The sequence below is a fragment of the Sceloporus occidentalis genome, unplaced genomic scaffold, assembly GCF_023333645.1.
Source record: "Sceloporus occidentalis isolate IW3139 unplaced genomic scaffold, rSceOcc1.0.p SCAF_13, whole genome shotgun sequence".
In the NCBI taxonomy this organism is placed as follows: domain Eukaryota; kingdom Metazoa; phylum Chordata; class Lepidosauria; order Squamata; family Phrynosomatidae; genus Sceloporus; species Sceloporus occidentalis.
In genome coordinates, this window is record NW_028316993.1 from 8,618,269 (window position 1) to 8,645,472 (window position 27,204).

General features: G+C 42.6%; 1 protein-coding gene across 1 annotated transcript; it reads left to right on the plus strand.

The window, feature by feature from the left end:
* The first annotated feature begins 4,817 nt into the window (after positions 1–4,817).
* LOC149304843 (potassium-transporting ATPase alpha chain 1-like) lies at positions 4,818–27,149 on the plus strand. Its single transcript, XM_089478236.1, has 23 exons — positions 4,818–4,829; positions 7,832–7,966; positions 8,936–8,995; positions 9,552–9,755; positions 10,418–10,531; positions 11,090–11,224; positions 12,671–12,788; positions 13,044–13,312; positions 13,653–13,851; positions 14,701–14,810; positions 15,589–15,723; positions 16,504–16,696; positions 17,492–17,667; positions 18,333–18,469; positions 19,228–19,378; positions 19,869–20,037; positions 20,498–20,652; positions 21,458–21,581; positions 22,375–22,520; positions 22,679–22,812; positions 24,708–24,809; positions 25,971–26,062; positions 26,704–27,149. The coding sequence occupies exons 1-23, from the start codon at positions 4,818–4,820 to the stop codon at positions 26,730–26,732; spliced, it is 3,099 nt and encodes a 1,032-aa protein (XP_089334362.1). The 3' UTR covers positions 26,733–27,149.
* Positions 27,150–27,204: the final 55 nt, after the last annotated feature.

Genomic DNA, 27,204 nt, shown 5'->3' on the forward strand with positions numbered 1-27,204 from the left:
TAAAGCCCTACATGGCCTGGGTCCAGTCTACTTGAAGGAACGCCTCCTCCCATATAGTCCTCCCCGTACACTCCGGTCCTCCGGGATATAAATAAAGATTTCATTCATTCATTCATTAATGTCTCAATGCAACTATCCCAATTGCTGCAAATCATAAGTTTCATAGAGAACTTCTGAAATCAGATTTCTGTAATCTGAAATCAACACACAAACTTCCCTCTGAAGCACACTTCCTCCATGCTTGTGTTACATTCCCCTTTCAGTTCCTGCGTTTATTTCCCTACAATCTCAGCAACAGCCATTTCGGTTGTGTAAAAATCATTTTTGTGGTGCTGTACTGTTTTTAATCTGTTTTAAGATTTTAACTGGTTTTAATTCTCTTGGTTTCTTAAATACTGTTTTAATCTTGATTTCGTCTGCTTTTAACCAGATGTACAGGTTGAGTCTCCATTTGGAATACCCCAAAATCCAAAATTGTCCACAGGGGCGGCTGAGATAGTGACACTTTTGTTTTCTGATGGTTCATGAAACGTTGTTCCGTGCATAAAATTATTTAAAATATTGTTTATAAAATTACCTTCAGGCTAGATATGTATGAAACATACATGAATTTCATGTTCAGACTCGAATCCCATCTCCAAAATATCTTATTATGTAAGTGCAAATATTCCAAAATTAAATAATAATAATAATAATAACAACAACAACAACAACAATAATATACACTTCTGGTCCGAAGCACTTTGCCATCTGTATTTTATTATATTCTGTCCTTTTGTATGTTGCCTTGAGTGCCAGCTTGGGAGAAAGGCAGGATGTGAAGAAAGTGATGGATGAATGGATGGATTCCCACTTAGCTTGATTCTCAGCTTGCCAATACTCCAATGTTTCAACCTTCTTGGACATACAGTAAGAGTTTTACAGGTCGCAGTCATAGAATCATAGAATCGTAGAGTTGGAATAGAGCACAAGGGCTATCCAGTCCAACCCCATTCTGCCATGCTGGAAATCTCAATTAAAGCATCCCTGATAGATGTTCATCCAATCTCTGTTTAAAGACCTCTAAGGAAGGAGACTCCACTACACTCCAAGGGAATTTGTTCCACTGTCAAACTGCCCTTACTGTCAGGAAGTTCCTCCTAATGTTGAGGTGGAATCTCTTTTCCTGCAACTTGCATCCATTGTTCCAGGTCCTGTTCTCTGGAGCAGCAGAAAACAAGCTTGTTCCCTCCTCAATATGACATCCCTTCAAGTATTTAAACGGGGCTATCATATCACCTCTTAATCTTCTCTTCTCCAGGCTAAACATCCCCAACTCTCTAAGTCATTCCTCATAGGACATGGTTTCCAGACTCTTCATGAGAATTGCAAAGGAAGACCACAAAGAGAAACTGCTGAATTGAATTATATTCACAAATGCCAACCTATTAACATAGGTATGAACAAAGACAATGGCTTCACGGCACACTACATATATTAATAAAATAGTCCTCACAACTTGACATATAACCAAAAGGAATCTTCTCAGAGAGAGTTTTAAATCAGGAAAACTGACTTTTGGTAAGCAGATTTATTCCTTTCACACTTCGACGCTATTCCTTTCCACACATATTTATATTATCCTGAAATATTTGACTGTAAGGCTATTCCAGTGATCAGTTTGAATCTACATCAGCACTGCATATTATGTATCATTTCCTATCAGCTCCTATCATTGACTCAAAATAGGAGCATATACACCAAGGTTTTGCAGTCAAATGTGTGTAAGGCAGATATTCCTTCTTTAAAAAGGAGTCGTGTTTCTCAAGCATGAATTGCAGTTGGACTTGACTGCCTTATCCGAGCCACAGATTGCACTTTTAACGTCATAGTTTTCCTTGCGCACCTTTGTTATGTTCATGCATCAGACAAATGTTCCTATACACCCAGGTCTCCAGCTGTTTGTACATGCGTGCGTGTGAACCTGTGTATACCTTGATCCCTGTTGTGTACGTAATAGCTACAGTATTTTTCTCTTCTGCAAATGATGACCAGATGGCCTTACTTCCAAGGTTAGATGGAATCCCTTCATGTGGCTCCAAACCTGCAACATGTGATTGAGGTAGAATTCATTGGGGGATATGGGTAAAACATTCTGAATGACAGCCCAGAAGGCAAATCAGTATGTGGCTCTCTTTGGCTACAGTACATGCAACTGGTCCTGCAACTGGTGTTGATCCTACTGCCTCCCTATCTCTCCTTCCTTTGTATAAGGTCAGCAGTTGATAAGCCTGGGGAAAGGTATGCATTTGCCAGGAATTCTTGGCTCCAGTATTTACCATGCAACCGTTCTAGAAACAGCTACAAACTCAGTGCTAGACCATTTTAGTTCAAGGTCCTATCAAGGTCCTAATAAGGAAGAAGGGAAGTACAATGGGTCCTTGGTATCCGCTGGGCTTTGGTTCCAGGACTCCCCATAGATACCAAAACCTGTGGATGATCAAGTCCCCTTATATACAATGTAAAATGGTGTCCCTTATATAAATTGGCGAATCAAGGTTTGCTTTTGGAATTCAGCCACATGCTGATTCGCCTTATATACACATGCATACAGAGGGCCCTTGGTATCCACTGGGCTTTGGTTCCAGGACCTCCTGTGGATACCAAAATCTGTGGCTGCTCAAGTCTCATTAAATACAATGGATAATAAAACGAGGTCCCTTCTATAAAATGACAAAATCAAGATTTGCTTTTCAGAATTTATATTTTCTTTGAATAGTTTCAAACCGTGGATGTTTGAATCCATGTATAAAGAATCCGTGGATAAGGAAGGCCCTTGTGCGTGATATATATAGACACACACACACACACACATATATATATATATACAGTGGACCTTTGGTATCTGCTGGGGTTTAGTTCCAGGAGCCCCTGTGGATACCAAAATCTGTGGATGAGAAGAGAAGGTTAAGAGATGATATGATAGCCCTGTTTAAATATTTGAAAGGATGTCATATTGAGGAGGGAACAAGCTTGTTTTTTGCTGCTCCAGAGACTAGGACCTGGAACAGTGGATGCAAGCTACGGGAAAAGAGATTCCACCTCAACATTAGGAAGAACTTCCTGACAGTAAGGGCTGTTCGAAAGTGGAGCACACTCTTTCCTCGGAGTGTAGTGGAGTCTCCTTCCTTGGAGGTCTTTAAGCAGAGGCTGAATGGCCATCTGTTGAGGATGCTTTGATTTGGATTTCCTGCATGGCAGGGGGTTGGACTGGATGGCTCTTGTACTCTCTTCCAACTCTATGATTTTATGATTCTAAGTCCCATTAAATACCGTGGATAGTAAAACAGCGTCCCTTATGTAAAATGGCAAAATCGTGATTTGCTTTTCAGGATTTATAACTTTTTAAAATATTTTCAAGCTCTGGATGTTTGAATCCATGGATTAAAAAAAGAAATCTGTATATAGTGAGGGCCAACTGCAATGAAGAACCAGTCCCATTCAGTGGATAGAGTACCGGACCGGGATTTGGATGAACCAAGTTCTTATCTCCACTGCCCCTTGGGCCACCCACTCTTTTTCAGCTTGACCTACTTCACAGGATTGTTGTGAGGAAATTGAGGGACATGTGTGTTCATTAGAGGAAAGTCATGAAATACATGAGATGAATAGAAAGGCAGAGGTTATTGCCCATTGAAAATTAATGAGAATAGCTGGGCATAACCAATTTCTGTCTCTCTTTCTCTCAAGATGCTGAAGAAGTTAAGTAAGAAACTTGCCAATCCCAGTGATATTCCATTAATAAAGGGAACTGATATTATTTCTTCACCACAAACACAGACACAGGAGAGCCACATTGACTGCAAACCTACTGAAAAGTGAACATACAGTCTGACTCATTGTGGATTTATACCTGCTTCTATTTAGTGTGGTTTTGAATGCTGCACAACAAGCTTGTACAGCAGCCAAAGTCTGGTCTTCCCCAACTCCTTCCTTCCCTAATCATAGAGCCTCTGCAATGTCTTCAGGCTTAAAGATATGTCTTTAACAAACAGGGAGTAATAGGGATTGTGGCATAGAGGTCTGAGCGTTGAACTATGACTCTGAAGACCAGGGTTCAATAATTGGCCATGGAAACCCTCTGGGTGAGTCACATACACTCAGCCGCAGAAAGCTCCATGATAGGTTCACTTTAGGGTTGCCAAAGGTCAGAAACAGCTTGATGGATGGCACTCAACAACATTATTAGGGATGAAGCAAATGATCTGGTTTGACCAAAAAGGCTGATATGCTTGTGGTTCCAGTCTACTTTTGTAGAGCCGGTATTTAATGGCCAGAAACTCAACAAGTTACATTTTTGGATTAGGTTTGTGCCATGCTGGTTGGAAGATTCTGAAAGCTGTCATCCCCCAAAAATACACTTTTCCAAGCTCTGTGCATGGCATCGTCTGTGCCCTTTTATACTAAGTGTTCCTCAAGGTCTTTGGCTCTGGTGACTGGGTGAGGTTGCTCCAGATTGAGATAGCATGGAAAGGACATTGCAAGGTGAGGGGGGGGGGTTTGTGCTGGGTGTTTATTTTCTCCTTTAAAGGCCTGTCACCTCCTGGTATGTGACTGCAAAAAAGCATGTCAGAGGACCCAGCCATGTGGCACTTGGAACCACCCCTAATTCCTGGAGGAAGGTGGCACCCATAGGAATTTATAAAAGGAAAGCACCTAAGAAGGGTCACCTTTTACCCTGCTTTGCTGTGTATCATTTACAAGAGCCTTGAATCACCAAGACCCATCAGGGTCTTTCTCTTCTTGGCCTCTGAAAGGACCAGGCCTAAGGAAACAAGATGGGGAAGGCGGTAAGGATCTTTCTGTTTCCATCTTCATATCCCAGTGGAGAATCAGAGTTAGCCTTGGTGTCATTTAGCAAAGATGCCCTTGACAAAGTGGTATGATCTGCAAGGTAGTGTTTTTCATTACTATTGTGTGCATTTGTCATTTCTGATCAATGAAGGTCCTGAGGCAAACCTATCACAGGGTTTTCTTTGCAAGATTTGTTCAGCGGTGGTTTGCCACTGCCTTCCTCTAAGATCTGAGAGAGCATGACTGGCCCAAAGTCAACCAGTGGGTTTCTGAAGTTGAGCATGAATTTGAACCCTGGTCTCCCAGAATCCTGTTGCAATACTTGAAACCATTACCCCTCTTGCAAGGTTGTCTGTTTTGCTCCAGTTATGATAATCTTGATTGCTTTACTTCTGTATTTCTATTTATATTGAAGGCACAGGGGCTGGTCAAAGCTCTGGGATATTTTTGTTGTTCTATCTGGTTAGCAATTCTAGGTGGAGGCTACAGAAGCAATGTAGAAATTATTTCCCACCATGATATATTAAACCAGGGGTAGGCAACCTTTTTGAGCCGGGGGCCGGGTTGCTGTCCCTCAGACAACTGGGGGGCCGAAGCCAATAAATAAATAAACCGGGACAAATGTAGGACAAAAATTTCAAATGGAGGACACTTTTAAAATATGGAGGACATGCTAAAAATTTGCTGATTTTTTAAAAAAATGTTAATATAAATGCATGTTTTGGAGGCTTCTCTAGACAATTGCCCCCCTTGCCTGCCGCTTGCTCCCCTTGGCTGCCCCTTGCCCCCCCTTGCCCGCCTCCTCCTGATAGGCCAAAGGCTCCGGTGGCAATCGGCGGCAGGACTGGGCTGGGGCCGGTCCCAAGGCCTTGCCGGGCCGCATCCGGCCCGCGGGCCGCAGGTTGCCTACCCCTGTATTAAACGGTTCATGTGGGATTGGTCTGATGTAGGAAAAACATGGAAGAGATCTGGAACAGGTATTCTGATCCAGCAATGAAGGTTTGAGATTTGCACGATACATGTACTGTATGCACTGTTACTGTTAATGGCTATCAAGTCAGCTTTGACCGATGGTGACTCAATGAATGAGAAACCTCCAGGATCCTCAGTCATCAGTTGCCCTGTTCAGGTCTTGCAAGTTCAGCGTTCTGGCTTCCTTAAGGACATTATCACATGAGCCTTGTGTCTCATGACAATTGCATTGCGAAAGAAAACAGGAACACACCAGTTTGGAAGCATTTGTTATCACACCTCTCTTCTTTCCCATGACTGCACTGCTTGGAAACCCACCCGCCTCTGGTGTGATAAGCCTCTACAATTCAGTCCTGGCATTACAGTGGGCCCTTGGTATCCACTGAGGTTTGGTTCCAAAATCCATGGATGTTCAAATCACATTAAATACAATGGCATAGTGAAATGGTGTCCCTTATATGAAATGGCAAAAACAAGGTTTGCTTTTGGAATCTATGTTATTTTTGAATCTTTTCAAGTTGTGGATGGTTGAATTTGTAGATAAAGAATCTGTGGATATGGAGGGCCAGCTGTAAAGCCATGAAGTGCCTGATTCTCCTCCCACTGCCCCTCACTATTCCAGAGCAGGCTAATGTCATATGTATTTGCATAATTTTGGTAAAAATAATTAAAATTTATTTTAAAATATTTTTATTTTATTCTGTCACTTTACCATAAGTATGCAAACACAGTCAAGATAAAAGATTAAAACCCAGATAGACATGGAGTTTGTCTGCTTTGGAATAGCAAGGTGCTGGAGGAGAGAAGAAAAGAATCAATCCTGTCCTGCCACATGACAGCTGTAATGCCAGAACTGAAGTGAAGAGGCTTTTCACGCTGTGCTATAATAGTGAGATTGAGAGCTCATTGACAGGTTTTGCCCATCAGTGAAAAGGGCAGCTGCAGGACAATCCCAAGTAAATATGCTTTTATCCTGTTAAATTCTGCTTTTAAGTGTCATGTGGTAATGTCCTATGTCTACTATCTGTAATGCAGTCTTCATGTTTTCCTACTGCCTTCTATCCTACCTTGCTACACTTCCTGGAAAAGACGATCATGCCACTTTGTTCCATTTGAAATGCTGCTCAAAATTTGGCACAGGAAAAAAATAACACCAACCATTAACATGACAATCCTCATAGTTCTCTTCTGTAGTTTGCAGACCCTTGGGCACCTAGAAGGAAATGGTGGCCTAAGTGGAATCCTCGCCCTCCAAAAAAATCTTCTCTGCCATTAAAAAAAAAATCTGTCGTATATACTCAACTATAAGTTACCCTCATGTTTAAGGCCCGATACAGATGGCCAAAAGCACCATCATGGGACTGGTTTTAGGGCTTGTGCAATAGGTGCCACATGGGGGCGGCACCACCTCCAAATGGCACGGCGCCAGGCAGACATCATCGTTGCACTCGAGTGCAGCGATGGCACCCCTCACATGCCATTTGGAGCTGCTGGGAGTAGGTTCTTTTTAGGGCTCCCGGAGGCCGTGCGGTTCGGTTGCTGTGGCCTCCATGCGGGGCAGAGAGCAGGTTTGGGGGCCAAAATTATGTATTTTGACATGACCCACGGATAAGTCAAGGGTAAAACTTAGGGGCATGCAACAAAGAATCTAAAGTATGAAGCAAAGGAAAACAATGCCAAAGAACTTACAAAAATCCAGCAGGCATAACTGTTTGTGCTCATACTAAAAGCTGGATGGATGAGACAATAAAGGGGGTCAGTGGGCACTGTTCCTTTTTCTGATAAGAATTAAAGTACAGTACTTTGACCTACGGATATGTCAACCCAAGGTTTTTGACTAAAATTTCTAGACTTATGTGCATGCAGTATTTCTAGTTATATTTGAATATGTGTGTGTTCACTTTCTACTTAATTTTAACAGTGGCTTCAGGAATCAGCAATTTCTTAATAAAGAAATAATCACACTGATGAATTCATTCAAATTCTCAGCTATGGGTTTTTGGTTTTTGGTTTTTCCCTTATTCAGGACAAGTACGAGATGTACTCTGTAGAAATGGAGAAAGACTCTGGTGGGGAGATGGATGTGAAAATCAAGAAGAAGAAGGCCAAAGGAGCAAAGAAGAAGGAGAAGCTGGAGAATATGAAGAAAGAGATGGATGTGGTGAGTTGCAGGCTAACAGTTGTGCTGATTCGGATACTCTCAAAGGGGCTTTTTATTTCTTTGGTATCTGAGGAAATGAAATCCTTTCAGTTCCAGTCCAGTATAGTCATTTATCTGATTTCTTCATCATCTGTTCCATCATTTGCCAAGCAGGTTGTCTGAATTTTCTAAATCATTCAGTTATCTTTTCAAGCATTTTATTAGATTATCTGATTAAATATTTAATGGATGCCTAATTGCTTATGGTTCCTTTGGAAGGGCCTGTTCTCTCCTTTTTTGATAAAATTACCAGCTTGGTAGATGAAGGGAATGCTGTAGATATAGCATATAGATGAAGGGAATGCTGTAGATATAGCATATCTTGATTTCAGTATGGTCTTTGACAAGGTCTCCCTATGATATTCTTGCAAACAAGTTAGGAAAATGTGGGCTACACAATGTAACTGTTATGAAATGGCCTGTGCAGACAAGGCCCTAAACCAGTGATGGCGAACCTATGGCACGCGTGCCAGAGGTGGAACTCAGAGCCCTCTCTGTGGGCACATGTGCCATTGTCCCAGCACAGAGTTTGTTACTAGAAAGCCAGAGGGACATGGCACTTTGCAATAAATAAGTGGGTTTTGGGTTGCATTTTGGGCACTCGGCCTCGAAAAGGTTCACCATCACTGCCCTAAACTGTTGTTCCAGAGATGGAGAGCTGGCTACATGATGCACAGGTACTAGCCAATCAGTGCTATTCGCATCCAGTAAGCAGCATCAGTAACACAAGACCATGCTTCTTCACAATTGGTCCAAACATTCTTTTGACTGTTCTAATTATATATATCTTAAACTATATCCCTTTTCCTATGTCATTACAAATCTACAGATTGTGCAAAAATCAGGAGTAAGGCATTATATTTAAAAGAAGGAAGGCATCTCCTCTCTCAAATGACTTTCTCTCCATCTTAAGCCCGTTCTGTCTTTTAGGATGACCATCAGTTGTCTGTGGAGGACTTGGAACTGAAGCATCGAACCAACGTTACAAAGGTAATGCCTTCAGTTGGAGAGGAGGTTTTTTTAAAAAACAACCGGAAACTAATGGGATTGGCAAAGCTTACTATTAGGGGTGAGGCTTTCTAAACATTACATTTTCTTTTGTGAGGCAATACATTTTAATAATATGCTCATGTCACCCAGATCCATGCAAAAAAAAAAAAATCCATCCTGGGAAAGGATGCATACCTATTTTCCTTTGCTTTTCTAAGTTGAATAATTTACCCATTGGCTAAATCAAAGCTGGGGATATTTAGTGGTCCAGGACAGTTTTGGCATATACACGTATCCAGGACTCATTGTGGGCTGCATATCCCATCCCAGATGTCTGTTTCAGGGATGTCCAAAAGTGGAAGTGACCAGATCCTCATTTTCAATTTTAAAAACCTGGGGGGTAACAAATCTACCAGGATATTCCAGGGGCCCCAAAACAGGCAAGGGCTCATAGGCAATTGTGGTCTGTGTGTTGCCACTGCTAGCCCAAACCATGCTTATGAGTATTTTAAAAGAGGATTCTCTGGTGGTTCTGTCAACACATCTCTGCTTCCAGGGTTTGAACAGCACAGTAGCTGGGGAGATCTTCCTTCGTGATGGTCCCAATGAACTGAAGCCCCCCAAGGGCACTCCGGAGTATGTGAAGTTTGCCCGTCAGCTGGCTGGAGGGCTGCAGTGTCTCATGTGGGTGGCAGCTGCCATCTGCCTCATCGCCTTTGGCATCCAGTGTGGGCAAGGAGATCTTACTAGTGCTGACAATGTAAGTACTAAAAAGGGAAGAAGCAAACAGTAGCAAAGGATAGATCTTACTGTTAATTACATTTCATACCTGTCTCTCAATCAACTGAAAACAATGGTCCTCCTTCACCACTTTTACAGCACAACAACCTTGTAAAGAAGGATAGGCTAGAAGAGCAGTGACAAGTCTAAGGTCACTGAGCAACTCCAATGGCTAAAGGAAGATTAGAATCCAGATCTCCCAAGCCCTAAATTGGGGGCGGGGGGTGCATTTACAAAAGAAACAGTGAACTAGGATACTTTGCTGCTGACAACCAGCCAAAAAGCCAAAAATGGAGATACAGCAAATAATTGGCCAAAATCAAAACAGGGACTGACTTCCATCCACTGCTGGATCATCACAACCATGTCACGTGTAGTCTGCTAGAAGGGCAAAGAAGCCAAAATTGGCCTCAGTCACAATTGCCTGCCCCTTTCCTAGACCCGGAGACTAAAGTCTAACACCACACCAACCTGGCATTAGGCCAGTTTAGATTCCTCAACAGCACAAAATGATTGTGATGCTCCAAGAAATGGTACTTGCAAGTAGACACTGAAAGGACGTAGCTGGGATAGGATGAAAATACAATAGATACGGACATAGTAACCTTTTGCTTCCTTCCCCACCTTTGCCAATTTATGTAGCTCTACTTGGCTATTGCCCTCATTGCTGTGGTGGTTGTAACCGGCTGCTTTGGGTACTACCAAGAATTCAAAAGCACCAATATCATTGCAAGCTTCAAGAATCTGGTGCCACAGGTAAGGAAAAGATGCTGGGTATCCAGACTGTCTCTGCCCTGGGAGGTTGGCCAAAAAGGCCTTTGAAGGAGATGACTGAATTGCCATGTTCATGCCCCTAATACACTGCTGCTGTAGGGTTTCTGGAACTGAGATAATATATTTTGGAAAGCAAGGTAATGGTTACTCTGAAGTCTGCTATTGACTTATAATAAGACCAACTCTGTATTCAGGAATGAGAAAATCAGCACAGTTGTGTTAGATCACTCTCCTATTTTGCAGCTGGTTGCCCTGGCCTGTTTCTTCTTACCCCAGGATAGTGGCACCATACTGTTAGCATAGTTGAGGGTGAGATTAGACACTTGAGGAACTGTGCATGCTTTCCATGCAGACTCCCCAGATTGGTCTTTGTCATGCTCCAAGTGCTGGGAAAGAGCTTATACCTAGAAACTCATTGCCAGTTAAAGTGGACGGTACTGCTTTAGATGGAGACATATGTAGAAGCCAATTGCTTTCATCCCAAATCTCAGGTGACAGTCTGTGTTTCTATTTCTTTTTTCTTCTCTCTCTCAACCACAGCAAGCCACGGTGATTCGAGATGGAGACAAGTTCCAGATCAATGCCAATCAGCTGGTGGTCGGTGACCTAGTGGAGATCAAAGGAGGAGACCGGGTCCCGGCAGACATCAGGATAATCACTGCACAAGGATGCAAGGTACCAAGACTTGTTATGGGAACAAAGAATGCTCATAACCATTATAGTAGCATAGTGTGAAAAAGTATGCTGTGATTGCCCTCTGCTGGGGGAACATTTCCTTGTGAAAGAGGAGAAGAAATTCTTTAGGAAGGGAACTCATATGCTGTTGTTTGTTGTTGTTAAATGCCTTATATTCATGGTGACTCTCTGATGAGACATTTCCAGCACCCCTAAGCTCTGCCTAAGTATTGTAGATTCGTGACCATGTCCTCTTAATAGAGTCTAGCTGCCTGGCATGCAGTCTTCCTCTCTTTCGACTGCCCTCTGCGTTTCCTAGCGTTATTGTCTTTTCTAATGAGTTATGCCTTCTCATGACGTAACCAAAGTATGACTGCCTCAATTTGATCATCTTGACCTCTGGGATAGTTCAGGTTTGATCTGTTCAAGGACCCATTTGTTTCTCTTTTGGTTAAGCTTAACAGCTCAAATCTATTTCTTACATTATCTGCTGAGATGTTGTTCAGATAATATTTTGATTTGACTCATATGTAACTTGGTCATTTTATGTATAAAAATCCAGACCACCCCAACAGTTCTTCTTTCTGATTGCAACCAAGTAGCAGAACTTGGGGAGGAGGGTATTTAAACCTTCCTCGCGTTACACACTTATCTTTACTAATCTCATTCAGCTGCTTTTCACCCAGTTCGGTGTCCATGTTCATTTGGACTGCAACTTCCACCAGTCTGCATAGAAAGTGGTGAAAAATTATGAAAAAGGTAATTGAACAACATCCAGAGGGTTACAGGTTCTCAGTATTGTTTATCATGCTGGATCCACTTATATCAATGGGGCATGAATTTGTTAAGGTAAAGGTAGACCCTTGACATGATTGTCTAGTCGTAACCGACTGTAAGGAGTGGTGCTCATCTCTGTTACTAAATCCAAGAACCAGCATTGTCCAAGGACTGCTCTGGTGGTCATGTGGTTCACATGTCTGCACTGAACGTTGTTACCTTCCCACCAAAGTGGTACCTATTTATTTACTTGCATTTGTGTGCTTTCAAACTGCTAGGTTGGCAGAAGCTAGGACTAGCATTCAGGACTCAAACAGTCAACCTTCCAATCTCCCAGGCGTCAGAATTGGCATCTTAACCACTTAGCCACCACATCCCTAGCGGTGAATTTGTTACAAGAAAGTTAAGCTTTAAATAGAAAATTTATCCAACTGCTTCCTGTTCCCTCCAGTTTATTAGTTTCTTTAGAAGAAAAACAGGATGGGGAAAGAAAATTTATATTGGAACAATGAGTCATTGAGGATGTAAATAAAATTGCCCAAGCCATATGAGGAGCTCTTCTAGAGGAAGAGCTGCGTTCATACAGTTCCATGGATTACATACGCTACACGGTGCAGGAATAAAATTTGATTTAATGTTTGTCTTCTTTGCTTCTTTTTCCTTCCCCAGGTGGATAATTCCTCTTTGACAGGGGAATCAGAACCCCAGACGAGATCCCCAGAATGCACCCATGAGAGTCCTCTGGAAACCAGGAACATTGCATTTTTCTCTACCATGTGCTTAGAAGGTAGGAAGGAAATCCCACTCTTGAAAAGCCGCAGAATAAACCTGGATGCCAGCTGGGATGCAATGCACCTTTATCCCATCAGGGATAAGGTGCGTTAAAAGAGAATGTGCTAATCTCCTTAGCTGTGTTGTCTCTAAAACTCTTCCCAAAGGTACATATTCCCAAAGCAAAATGTGTGGTGCTCTACTGCAGTTCTCAGGAGTCATACAATGGCAACCAATGTCCTCTTTTCCACTCTTTTAAATGCCCACCTAGGCACAGCCACTGGCATCATCATTAACACTGGAGACCGCACCATCATTGGACGTATTGCGAGCTTGGCTTCGGGAGTGGAGAATGAGAAAACGCCCATCGCCATCGAGATAGAGCATTTTGTCGACATTATTGCTGGCTTGGCCATCTTTTTCGGTGCCACCTTCTTTGTGGTCGCTATGGTGATTGGCTACCCCTTCCTCAAAGCCATGGTCTTCTTCATGGCTATTGTGGTGGCCTATGTCCCTGAGGGTCTTCTGGCAACTGTCACTGTAAGTATTGCTCTTCCCAAGTGACAAAAACTTCCTCTACTATAACATTATGCTCCAATGTGAGTGAATGGGACAGCAGGTCCTGCCTTTGGGCTATAGCTCAGTGCTAGCATAACTGCTTTGAATGCTGAAAGACTTATATTCAATCCCTGTTCAAAGAATTGCAGGAAGCACACCATTTGCTTCAGGTCCTAAAGAACTGCCACCTATTGCAGTAGACAGTACTGAGCAACTACATGGGCAAACGATCTCATGAGACAGTTTCATACATTCATTATGCCATCTGGTATGTTCATCGTAAGTCAGGTACCTTACTAGCATCCCTGTTTTCCTTCTGCAGGTGTGTCTTTCCCTCACAGCCAAGCGTCTAGCCAGGAAGAACTGTGTAGTAAAGAACTTGGAGGCGGTAGAGACGCTGGGCTCAACTTCTGTCATCTGCTCTGACAAAACTGGAACCCTTACACAGAACCGTATGACAGTCGCCCATCTTTGGTTTGACAACCAAATCCATACAGCAGACACAACAGAAGACCAGTCAGGTACACAGCTATATTTAGCCAAGAGAGTCAGACCACAAAAAACAGTAGACATGGCTGCTTATTCCCTATTCTCTAATCTCAGGGATCACATGCTGGTTGGTGTAAGTGGAGCAAAATCTAGTGATGAGTTGAGCCACTTCTCTCTCTCTCTCTCTCTCTCTCTCTCTCTTTCTTTCTCTCTCTCTTTGCCTCCCCCAGTCTTCCAGAATCCTCTATATCTTCCAGAATCCTCTGGCTCTCAGTCATGCTGGCTGGAGATCCTGAGTACTGTGGTCCAACAAAGTAATTTTTCCAAAGAGTGAAGGTTTCACACTAGTTATCCAAGCCCTATAAATTCCCAGCACTGATCAAAATTAAGATTGTGTGCCTTCAAGTCATTTCTGAGTCATAGGCCTGTGACAGACTGCCAAAATAAAGCTGCTTCTGGTCTCTTTGGAGGTATGCTGTTTAAATGATGCATGCATCCTAAGAATCCGGAAGCTGCACCAAAGCTGCACTCCAGTGCTTAGGAATGGAGTGTGGCTTTGGCGCGACCTCCGGACTCTTAGGACCCGTGCATCATTTAAACAGCATACCTCCAAAGAGACCCGAAGCAGCTTTATTTTGGCAGTCTGTAACAGGCCATAGTAACCCTAGGGCAAACCAATCATGGGGTCTTCTTGGCAAGATTTGTTCAGAGGTTTGCCATTGCCTTCCCCTGAGGCTGACAGCATGTGACTTGCCAAAGATCACCCAGTGGATTTCATGGCCAAGCTGGGAATCAAACCCTCGGCTCCAAATGTAGTCTAACACTCAAACCACTAGACCATGCTGACTCTCATATCCTCTCCCACTCACTCTCTCTTTCAGGGCAGAGTTTTGACCAGTCATCGGAGACGTGGAGAGCTCTATGCAAAGTGGTGAGCCTTTGCAATCGTGCCTTTTTCAAGTCAGGCCAGGATAATGTACCCATTCCAAAGGTAAGGAATATTCAAGGGAAAATCTGGATTCTATCAGTCTTATTCATCTTCAGACAATGCTTTTACTAATTCCTAGCTTTTTTGAAGCCATGAAGATCTGAGTGCAGTCAAACTCTGTCTAGGAGACCAAAACCCAAAGCTTGGACTTGAACTACCCGTGATGCTTGGAGGACTCTGAAAGTGGCAGCCCTAAAATGGAACTTCTCCTAGTTTTAAACAGTCTGGCTCAGTGTTTAGAGTGAGACTCTGACCCGGATTTAAAGCCCAGTTTGTCTGGGAAGCACAGTGGGAGACTTTGGAGTGGTCCTTGCCTCCCAGTCTAACCAATCTCTTGAGGTTGTTGTAAGATTAAAATGACAGGGACTACTCCATGCTGTAAGGTTAAAATAAAAAGGTAATAAATATGTTGCTCTTTAGATGATCCTAGAAAGCACTGCAAAAATACACTTGTATCATTTCACTGCTATAGCTCTACTGCCTACTTTCAACAAACATAAGCAGTGGTGTATTTGTAACATTTGAAGTTCAAGCACTCATTATGACAGTTCCTATAGCCACACCTCACAAGAGACTTGTTGGTGTTGTTGTTATTGTATGCCTTCAAGTCATTTCTGATTTTTGGCTACCCTAAGGCACAGTATATGTTCAGTATGTATCACAGTATATGTTCAGAAAGGGTAAATAAATAAACACAACAGGGCTGTTCCAATGCATTGGAAGCTCAGCATTTCAAGATTCCTTACCAGTTTCCATGTTGCTCTTCTCTTCTAACCCTCAGCGGATTGTGATTGGAGATGCCTCAGAGACTGCCCTCCTGAAATTTTCTGAGATCACTCTTGGCAATGTGATGGAGTACCGGGAACGCTACAGAAAAGTCTGTGAGATCCCCTTCAACTCCACAAACAAGTTCCAGGTCAGCAGCTGCCAATCCCTTTCCTGGGTTCAAGGAGCAGGAGCAGCTGCTCAGAATTACCCAGAATGGCATAGAAAGGACAACCTGGGTCTTCTGAAGCAGCTGCAGCCCCCATTGGCAGGGATGCTTGAGGAATTCAATGCTGATGAATTCTCATGTAAGCAAACTGAGTCTGCATCTCACCAAATCATGCCACAGCTAAGATGTAAGGCCTGAATCCCATTACTATTCACAACTTTAGTAAACCCATTGAATCAGTCTAATTTAGACTGGCACCCTCCTTTTTGCCAAACATGTAAAGGATGTTTCTATTGCAAAAGGCATTTGATTTGTGACTGTACAGTGGACCCTTGATCAAGGGTTGCTTTTTGGATTTATTTATTTATTAACTATTTTATTTGAATATTTTAAAGCTGTGGATGGTTGATCCCTGGATGTAGAATCCATGGATATAGAGAACTGACTATATTTGAACACTCTTAAACATTAAAAAAAACAAACAAAAAACCTCCCAGTAACTGGAAATTTAGCATAGCAAGGAAAATACTTTCTCCCTTATTGGTTTTAACCACCAGCAAGGTTTAGGTTTTTGTTTTAAAATGAGTGAGGATCTGGAAAATGTCATTCCACAGCTGAAGGTGTACATTCCTTCTGTCACTTCAGGATTCGATCCCCTCCCCTATCTGTAGACCAGGCCTCAGTTTTGTACCACTCAGATGCTATTAACATGACTTACCTAGTTTTCACGTGAATCCTCATGCACTTCCCCTTTTGCTACAGCTGTCCATCCATGAGTTAGAGGACTCTCGAGACCAGCGTCACTTGCTGGTGATGAAAGGCGCTCCTGAGCGCATCCTGGAACGCTGTTCCACCATCATGATCAAGGGCCAAGAGCTGCCCCTTGATGAGCAGTGGAAGGAAGCTTTCCAAACAGCTTACCTGGACCTTGGTGGACTGGGCGAGCGTGTGCTTGGTAAGTGGAGTGGGGCCACGGCAGGGAGGGAACTGGAAAGTCTACAAAGATAACATCTGTGCTCTGACAGGGCTGTCTCCAGATTTGAGAGAGCTCCAAATTGCCATTTGATGGGATCCCTCCTTTATTGGGATCCTTTCTGGGCCCATTTGGCAACAGCAATGTCCTTGTGAGTTGCACTGAGCCAAATTCTAAAATGCCCCATGATTCTTTGGAGTGAGGTTAACATCAGTGGCATTGCAGTAAATTTCAAGTGACAGCTCCAAGCTGCCTGGTTGCCATCCAGAAAGGTAGGACTGGCAACCAGTTAGTCAACTGTTGGGATTACGGTTGCTCAATCAGGACTATCCCTTGAGATTTCAGGGCTGAAACATAAGAGATAGCCACTTTATCTATTCCGGGAAGCAAGCAGTGATTCTGGTGGTGATGGTGATATAAGAAGTAGCCCCTGGTGAGGCAATCAAGCATACCCAGAGTATGCCATTCAAATCAAAAACCCCATATATAATAAATAACTAAGGAAAATACCTATGCATACATATATTTTTGTGGCAGTTCTTTCCCTTGCCTATGGACTGGAGAAGAGGGGCCAGATCCTGAGACTCAGGGCCAGGCCCTGAGATCTGGCAACCCTAGCAAGGATGACTGTAAACCCAAGGGGCTTGAAATGTAAGGCTACATGCAGACAGCAATAAGAAACATAAATTAGCATCAACTCTGAATAGTAGTGGAAGAGGTCTGGCAGGGTTGGGCAAAGGTACATGCATACCTCACTATGCTCTCTCTTGCCCACAGGGTTCTGTCACCTTTACCTTCCCCAGAGCGAGTTCCCACGTGGCTACAACTTTGACAGTGAGGAAATGAACTTCCCCACCAGCGGACTCTGCTTTGCAGGCCTCATCTCCATGATCGATCCGCCCAGAGCCACTGTGCCCGATGCTGTCATGAAATGCCGCACTGCAGGGATCCGGGTAGGCTGCCAGCTGTTCTGGGAAGCGTCAATTTCTGGCAAAGCCCTCCGCAGAAAACAAATCAACAATAACCACCATAAAGGGCAGGCCTGGAAACACTGGGGCCATAAAGGTCCTTCGAGAGTTGCTCCTTAAAATTTGAAAATTCGGGGCATCTTTTTGGATCATATTTCATATTCAACTGTATAACTATGCTTTATACCTCAAGCTTTAACGTCAGTCTACTGCATTTGAAGATGTGGGTTTATATATATGAAAGTTCATACTAAAATAAAGCCTGCCGTAAAGGTGGAGCCACATTCCCAGGGACCCACACAGAAAACAATTACAGCACTACCATTCCATTTTAACTGCCATGGTTCCATCCTATGGAATTCTGGGATTTGCATTTTAGGGAGGAATATTTAGAACTCTCAACCAGAGAAGTTTGGTGCCTCACCAAACTACAAATTGCAGGATTCCATAGGATGCAGTCAGGTCAGTTAAAGTGGAATGAGTGGTCTTCAGTGAAAGACCACTCAGTCATTTGCTAACATTATCAATTCTAGACAATGCTGACTCTCTAGTCAGGCTTATAACATATATGCAGATAAAATGACAATAAAAAAAACCCTGCTTACTTTTAAGAAACATCCTTAAGCCTCTCTGTATCTTACCATTTCCAGGTCATCATGGTGACAGGTGACCATCCCATCACTGCAAAGGCCATTGCTGCCAGTGTGGGCATCATCTCAGAGGGCAGTGAAACAGTTGAAGATATTGCTACCCGGCTGCGCATCCCCGTGGAGCAGGTCAACAAGCGGTGAGCATCTAAACGCATTGTCATCATAGTCTTAATAAGGCACCCAACAGCAATGCCACAGCCATGGCTCTTAGGGTCTGAAGGGCCAGACTTTCTTTACTCCTGTGCTATTGTTAGCACTAGAGAGACCCCTCCTCTTTTGATATCAGAATTACAATAATATACAGGTTAAATGGCCTATCTATGACCATGATGTGGATGCCATTACTATAATCCCTTAATCACATGTAGGCTAGCACTAGGAGTCGTTTGGGCTTTACTTTTCCAGACACTCTAGAGGGGGGTGAGAAATGCCAACAGTGAGCTGATGCCAAAGAATCAATGACTCCAGTAGTCCTGCGCTCTAATCCCTCTTGCCTTAGAAATGCAGACCCATCACTCACATTCACACCACAATGTTACCACCTCAGAAAACCAACTTCAATGTGATCCAAACCCATTTCAAAGAAGGAACCACCATTTGGCCCTTTTCAATACCTTCCATTTTGCCCCAGGATCAAAATCCACTATAAAAATCAGTGCCCTTCCTTTGTTTCCTCGTCTTAGTCTAGTAATAGGCAGACATGCTGCCAGTTTTACTTGGCTAGCTCCTCTTTCGCTTGCCAATCTCCATTTACTTTGGGAGCGATTGAATTCCTCTTTCATCTCCAGACCTGTAACAAGAGGAACAGGTGTAGTATCTCCGCTACATTATGGTTCAGAGTGTTATAAGGTTTCTATTTAATATACGAACCTATTTTCTCTGCTTCCACATCCAGGGATGCCCGCGCATGTGTGGTCAATGGGGGTCAGCTGAAAGACATGGAAAGCGAGGACCTGGTGGAGATTCTGAAGATGCACCCTGAGATGGTGTTTGCTCGTACCTCTCCTCAACAGAAACTCATCATTGTTGAAAGCTGTCAGAAACTGGTAAATTTGTAAGGAGCGCTGAAGAAGCAAATGAACTCAAATAGCCAATGCTTATGTTATTTTTTTAAATGCTTTTTCATTCTTTTTTTAATCCTTTGCTTCTGTCAAAGATATTAGAATGCCTGGTCCACAATTTTATTCTTACAAGAGCCCTGCAATACAGTATTGCATGCACCAGGGGATGGTCGAAGCAGAAGCCCTAAGATTTCCAGACTTCAAAAATGTTTAGAAAGCTAAATGATAATGTGGATGGATGGATGGATGGATGGATGGATGGATGGATGGATGGAAGGAATGGGTCCAAAGATTTCAATAAGAACTGAGCATCCTCAATGGGCTGGTTGACTGTTAGTGAAGAAAAATGGGAAATGGAACAGAGGAAGAAGGCACACAGATGGACAGATGGATGGGAGTCCATCCTGCAATACTTTCTTCGAAATCTCACTTTGTAGATCTCTGAATGCTTATCTTTTCTTCTCCTTCTTTATAGGGTGCAATCGTGGCTGTAACAGGAGATGGGGTCAACGACTCCCCAGCATTGAAGAAAGCTGATATCGGTGTAGCGATGGGCATTGCTGGCTCTGACGCAGCCAAGAACGCAGCTGACATGATCTTGCTGGATGACAATTTTGCCTCTATCGTCACTGGTGTTGAGCAGGGTCTGTACTTGGGTGACTGTAGTACGAGGGGACGGGAGAGTATTTTATGTGTGCTGGTGGACACAAAATGTGAAATAAAAAAAAGCATGTGCAGTTTGAAAACTGATAATATGCAGTTGAAAGAACAGGAGGAAACAAGACATATTAAACACTTACTACGCTCTGAAATCTTGGTGAAAGCAAAGTCCAATTTTGGCAGTATAGTTTTGACATGGCTCTTCTACTGATATAAGTGTCACTGAATTGGGATCTGCGCTGGTGCCTGAGCCACTGGATTGTCCTATTAATTGTTAATGAACTAAGGCAGATTGATAAATGAATTCTTGCTGTATAGTAAATAAGAGCTACTAATTCCTGTGATGAAACTGCCACTGATACAGCATGTGAGCAAAGCATGATTTATCTCAGTAATCAAAGCTGTCACTAAAGCACTTCTGATTCTTTCTTTCTTTCTTTTTAGGTCGTCTCATCTTTGACAATCTCAAGAAATCCATTGCCTATACCCTGACCAAGAATATCCCAGAGCTGACTCCCTACTTAATCTACATCACTGTCAGTGTCCCCCTTCCTCTTGGATGCATCACCATCCTCTTTATTGAACTGTGCACAGACATTGTGAGTGATAAATTTCATAGCCTGAATCCTACAGGGAACCAGATAGGGGTATATATCACCTGATCCTCTGGGTGGAACCAAAATATGTTTTTAAACTGAAAACCTTGGTGCATTCATCTTTCTTTGGGCTCACTTAACACTTCCAGGGTCCACAACATGTTGATACATCTATTGTTTGTGAACCTTTACAAAAGCATGAGAAGGAAAGGGGGAGGAAGAGAGGGAGGAAGGAAGGAAAGTCATTGTTTTCTTCCATGAATTTGGGATCCATGTTATCAAAGATTGACAGAAAATTAAATTCAGAGAAATGGCATGTCTTCTTCATTCAACAATGCACAATTAATTTATAAAATGTATTGCTATTAAAGGTGAGGATGGAAATTAGTTAACTATAATTCAAGAAAGAGGTAGAGACATTAGTTTAATTAGCTTAAGGGGAGATAAAAATATTGGGAGATAGAGAATTATGCTAAGATTAGCATAAGATTCACCACACCATCCCATACAAAAACCTATAAGCTTCTCTTATAGGTCATGTAGCAGCTACTTTGGTAAGTTCATTACATTAATTTTACCAGGATCATAACAGTTGTTTCAAGCAGAAAATATTGATTGCTTCTTTTAATGATTTCACCACTGATTGTCACCAATGAAACTTATGCCCAAAGGTTTTAAGGGCATTTGTAGTATGCAGTAGGCCCTGTAGGAACTGAAACCAATGCTGCAGACAACAAAGTCCTGCAGAGGTTGTTTTGTAGGACTCCTGAGTTGTTTCTGACTCCTCCACCACTGTCTCACCCCTCAGTTCCCCTCTGTGTCTCTGGCCTATGAGAAAGCTGAGAGCGATATCATGCACCTGAAGCCACGCAATCCTCGACGGGACCGTCTGGTCAATGAAGCCCTGGCTGTCTATTCCTATTTCCAGATTGGTGCGTATATTAGAGCTGAATGACAGAAGCTGGTGTATAGATGAAAGGGAGGGAAGATATCATTTGCTGGGATTTGCCTCCAAAACTGTGAGAGAAAAGGCAATGAAGCAGCTTAGGTTGGTTGTTCATTCAGCATCAAGGCAGGAGTTTCTATAATAACGGTGGTGCTTGCCTGATATCAAGGATGAACAACAGCAGCCCATCAGATTTAGTAGGATTATAACACCCATTAGCTCTCATTAGGATTCCTCAGTGGCATAATGTTATAGAAGTCACAGTACAACTACATCTGGAACCACAAGTTGCCTACACCTACCTTATTTGTTACTACCCCCCACCATCTCTTATTCTGTAAAGGCAATGCTACTATTAGGGTAAAACTTCGAGGCAGAAGTACTGGTCCCCTTTCAACAGAATAAGCAACAGAACAAGGGCCTCCAAATATAGCAGCAATAGCTTACCACACTTTGAATATGTAAAGTAATGCACGTTGTTGTTCTGTACCTTCAAGTCACTTCTGACTTATGGTGACACTAAGGCAAACTTATCATGGGGTTTTCTTGGCAAGTTTCTTTGGAGGGGGTTTGCTATTGCCATCTTTTGATGCTGAGAGAATGTGACCTGTCCAATGTCAACCAGGTTTTGTTATGCTCAAGCAGGGAATCGAACCCTGGTCTCCAGAGCCCTAGTGCAACACTCAGATCACCATACCACATTACCACTTATTTTAAAAACTGCATTTGGGATTGACTAAACCTTGATCCAAATCCACCCATGCTTCCACACTAACTAGGAGCCATCCAGTCCTTTGCTGGCTTCACCGATTACTTCACTGCCATGGCCCAAGAAGGCTGGTACCCTCTGAAGTGTGTGGGCCTTCGGGCCGACTGGGAGAACGACCATCTCCAGGACCTTGAGGACAGCTATGGGCAACAGTGGGTGAGTGAAGTAGAAGGCCACTTCTTGACCTCCAGGTCCGTGATGCCCTGAGAAGGAAATAGGAAGCATGGCTTCTCCCTTCCAAGAAGCACTGCAGAGGGAAAGAACAGAACAGAGAAAGTGCCACCAAATTCACTGGCCATTCTTTCCATTTTCAGACATTTGGGCAGCGCTTGTACCAGGAGTATACATGCTACACTGTCTTCTTCATTAGTATTGAGATGTGCCAGATTGCTGATGTACTCATCCGTAAGACACGACGTCTCTCTGTCTTCCAGCAAGGATTCTTCCGGTAGGTGGGAACACTGCAGACTTCTATCAGACCCTACTTGCCCTAGAGCAGTGGTTCCCAACCTTCCTAATGCCGCGACCCTTTAATACAGTTCCTCATGTTGTGGTGACCCAAACTCATGAAATTATTTTTGTTGCTACTTCATAACTATAATTAAATAGGTGTTTTCCAATGGTCTTAGGCGACCCCCATGAAAGGGTCATTCGACCCCCAAAGGGGTCCCGACCCACAGGTTGGGAACCACTGCCCTAGAGGCTTGGTCACCCATTTTACCAATTCATATTTCATTACCTGGCTTTTTTCCCTTTACAGAGTGAAAGGGAAAATGTAGATCTAAGACATATGTAACATGCTTGCTGAGGAACTCTGAGAGTCCTGGCTCATAAAATAACTTTTCCAAATTCTGAGATAACATAATCTCTTTATTCCAGCATCAAGATTATTATTAAGTACTGGAAATTTGAATAAACACCTTAATAGCTGGGGAACTTTGCAGTACCAAATAAAAATTTAGCATCTTTTCATTAAAGGGGGGAAAATGAAGGATTAATGTAATCCTGTAGCCATTTAAAAAGGTATAAATCTCATTGAGTAGGCATGTGTTAAGATTGTGTTGTTAATATAGCTTGACAATCCAATTCTATACATATCCACACAGAATTTGGCTCAGTTGAATTCAGTTAAGTAGATATAGCACAGCAGCTTGAAGAAAATTGAAGAGGGGATCTTCAAACTCTAAAAGGGATACCAGTAAAAGAAAACCCTTTCTGGTACATTATTTAATTTAACAGAATAATGGTGATGTTATTTGAGCTTTATGTCATCTTATTGGTTATGAATATATATATATTTTGAAAAAGTATTTAATATTATCAATTTGTATTAATTAAAAGTGCCTCTGTACTGTAAAAATAACGCAGTTTGACATCACTTTGAGTGCTGTAGCTCCATCCTATGGAATCCTGTGATTTGTAGTTTTCAAGTTCCTTAGCCTTCTCTGCCAAAGGATGCTGATGCCTCCCAAAACTACAAACCCCAGGATTCTATAGGATGGAGCAATGGCAGTTAAAGTGGTGTTAAGCTGTATTATTTCTATAGTGTAGATGCACCTTAAGTTATTCCTTCCTCTCAGGCTGAAAAAATATGACTTGAGCAAAGAAACTCAACGGACTACCATGGCCAAGCAGGGATTTGAACTCTGATCTCCCAAAGTCCCAAGTCCAACATTCAAGCCACTACACCATGCTGACTCTCCTGATACACTGCCAAAGATAAATCCAACATGTTATTGGGATTCCACTGGTGAAATCACAGTCCATCCTCTTCTCATCACCAGACTGTCCATATATTTTAACTCCCACTACAATCCTGTTTGTAGAACTGATGTATTGGGCTAAACTAATCAAACTCTTTCCCCACAAAATTTGGGAAATAGCTTCTACTCTTCCCAACATAGGGCCCAAACAGACAGGCCAAAATAAAGCTACTTCGGGTCACTTTGGAGGTATGCTGTTTAAGTGATGCATGCGTCCTAAGAGGCCAGAAGCTGTGCCAAAGCCACTCTCCAGTCCTAAGGACAAAAACGCAACTTTGGTGCAGCTTCTGGCCTCTTCAGATGCGTGTGTCATTTAAACAGCATACCTCCAAAGTGACCCGAAGCAGCTTTATTTTGGCCTGTCTGTTCAAGACCTAACTCTCCAAATTTGGATGCTCCTGATGACATAATGGACTGTCTTCTTTCTATCCCAAAATTGGCCTTCCTTTGTCACTTAGAATTACCTAACAATGACAAATACTATGCTACATTTCAACCCCCTACTGTATCTCATGGAGACTCACAGCAAACAAACATTTTTTTCTAATCCTGAGTTTTACTTACCCCTTTCCTTTTTCAGAAACAAAGTCCTGGTGATTGCTATCGTGTTCCAACTTTGCCTGGGCTGCTTCCTCTGCTACTGCCCTGGAATGCCCAATATCTTCAACTTTATGCCCATAAGGTAAGAATTCACCTACAACTAGATTGCACTGGAAAAGATCCAATGGTATTCCCAAATCATTACTCTGGGGGTGCATCTACACTGTATGAATAATGCAGTCTGATGCCACTTTGACTGGTTTGGCTCCATTCTATAGAATCCTGGGATTTGGAGCTTTGTGAGGCACCGGAGCACTTGGCAGAGAAGGCAAATGTAAAAATGCAAATCCCAGGTGTCCATAGGATGGGGTTACAACACTTAAAATGGTATCAAACTGCATTATTTTTACAACAGCCTTGTAAAGTAGGTCATTCTAAAAGAAAGCCATTGGCCCAAATTGCACCCATTAGCTTCACAGTTTAATCAAGACTTTGGATCTTCTGCATTCTAGTCAAACATTCAAACCACTACAACACACTGGCACTCACATTTCTCTACCCTTGCTTCCCTTATCTTTCTGTTGTCATATCCTTGCCCATCACCTTCACACCTCCAACCCAGCCATCCTGATTTGTTAACAACAACAACAAATTCTCCCTTAAATATATCTGTCTTTACATACTGTCTTCTTCCTTTTCTTGTCATTACCTTCAAATCCTTTCACAAATTTTAGGTTCCAAGTTTCTTGAGGCCTCCTCATACACTTTGTGAAGCACTACACACTTGATCATAAAATAATTACAATATTGTTTTGAGTTTCAGATATCATGCTATAACTTAACTCTCCCTGTCCCCATCTATATAACCTTCTAATTCTACAGTTTAGCCTGTACAGGGGTGCATACTATGTGGCCCTTTAGATTATATTGGACTGCAACTCCCATCACCCTTTGCAATGCTAGCTATGTTTAATGGCAAGTGCAGTCCAATAATCTGAGAGCCATAAATTGCTCTAACGTGAGAAAAACAGCTGAAGAAGGCACTCTCATTCAGAACCATGGAGAACAGTCATAACTGCCTGGTGATGTAAAGCCCAAGATGACCACACTGGGCTTTTTGGGGTGTACATGTACAGCATCCTAGAGCACATTTTAAGTTGACAGGCTTGTTCAGGACATATATTAATAATGCTCAGTCACTTTCCATCTTAGGCCAACACAAAACAGTGACAAGTGAGCTCATCCAACTGCTTTTTCCAAAGTATATCAAACTCATTTTTCCCTATTCCCTGGACCTTTCTAGATTCCAGTGGTGGCTAGTGCCACTGCCCTACGGCGTCCTCATCTTTGTCTATGATGAAATCCGAAAGCTGGGAGTCCGGAGACATCCTGGAAGTAAGTTATTCATGGGAATGGATGGAGGAAAGGGAAGAATCCACATATGATCGGCATCTCCCAAATGTAGACATAATACCTGTTGCTTCAGGCAACCAATACTGCAATGGTACCTAGCTTGGGTCCCTTCTGGTTCTTGGGGTGTATCTCCCACAATCCCAGCCCATTGGCCAGGTTGGATAGAATGACAGAAGCTGCAGTGCAAGATCTGACATCTCTAATGTGAGAAACACTGTTCTGCATTGCTCCTGTGGCTGTTACTTACAGATCAACTTGGCTTTTCACTCTCATGGACATCAACCAATACACTCAGCATGCAAAACTTTTCTTTTTAAACTGGAATAGCCATTCTTGGAAATAACAGTGAGGTTACATAAAGACCTAAAGCATACTCATGGTCTTCATACCTTGCTATATTCCATGCTCCATTATTCTCAGTCAGTGATCTAGGATGATATAGCATAGCATCTGGAAAACTACATCACTGCTGCTTCCTTATGCAGAACTGGGCAACTTTGCAAGGGCTGGGAGCAAATTTTTGACTCTAGCACCCTCCTTGGGCTGCCTCAGTCCCTCAAAATGGTAATGTATTTCAATTTCCATGGCTCTGAACTCACCCCATTAATTCTGTCTTCTTCCAGGTTGGTGGGACAAAGAACTCTATTATTGAAATTGTATGGACAGTGCTTTTTCTCAGCCCTGGAGCAAGGGGCAAAAAACTACAAAGGCAAAGAATCAAAGACGTGGTTCTACCATTGACTTTCAGCTGTGCCAAGCTTACTGCATCTTTCGCATCTCTTTCAGAGAAAGCTTCCTTCTCTACTAGCCCTTCATCAAGAAACTGTTTTGAGATTCTGGTGCGCAAAGCAGGAAAGAAAACGAACAGGGTTCTGTGCATGCTGAGATAGCAGCCAAGTTGATCTTGAGCACAGAATTATGCATTACAAAAAAAATGAATATTAAATAACAAGTTTGTAACTCTGAACATTTCAAAGAGAAAACTGAAAGTATCATAGTAACAAAAATTCAATAGAAGGGATGGGACGGTAAGCAAGGCAGCCTTGCATAACTGCATCTCTCCCCCAGGAAGGGCAGAATTAAAAACAAACTCAGATGAAATAAATGTATGCCTCATTTATAAA

Excerpts from the sequence above, each read along its gene's own strand:
- LOC149304843 (XM_089478236.1), top strand. Across the intron at positions 13,852-14,700 it reads CACAACAGAAGACCAGTCAG|GGCAGAGTTTTGACCAGTCA; the intron begins GTACACAGCTAT and ends TCTCTCTTTCAG. Across the intron at positions 14,811-15,588 it reads ATAATGTACCCATTCCAAAG|CGGATTGTGATTGGAGATGC; the intron begins GTAAGGAATATT and ends TCTAACCCTCAG.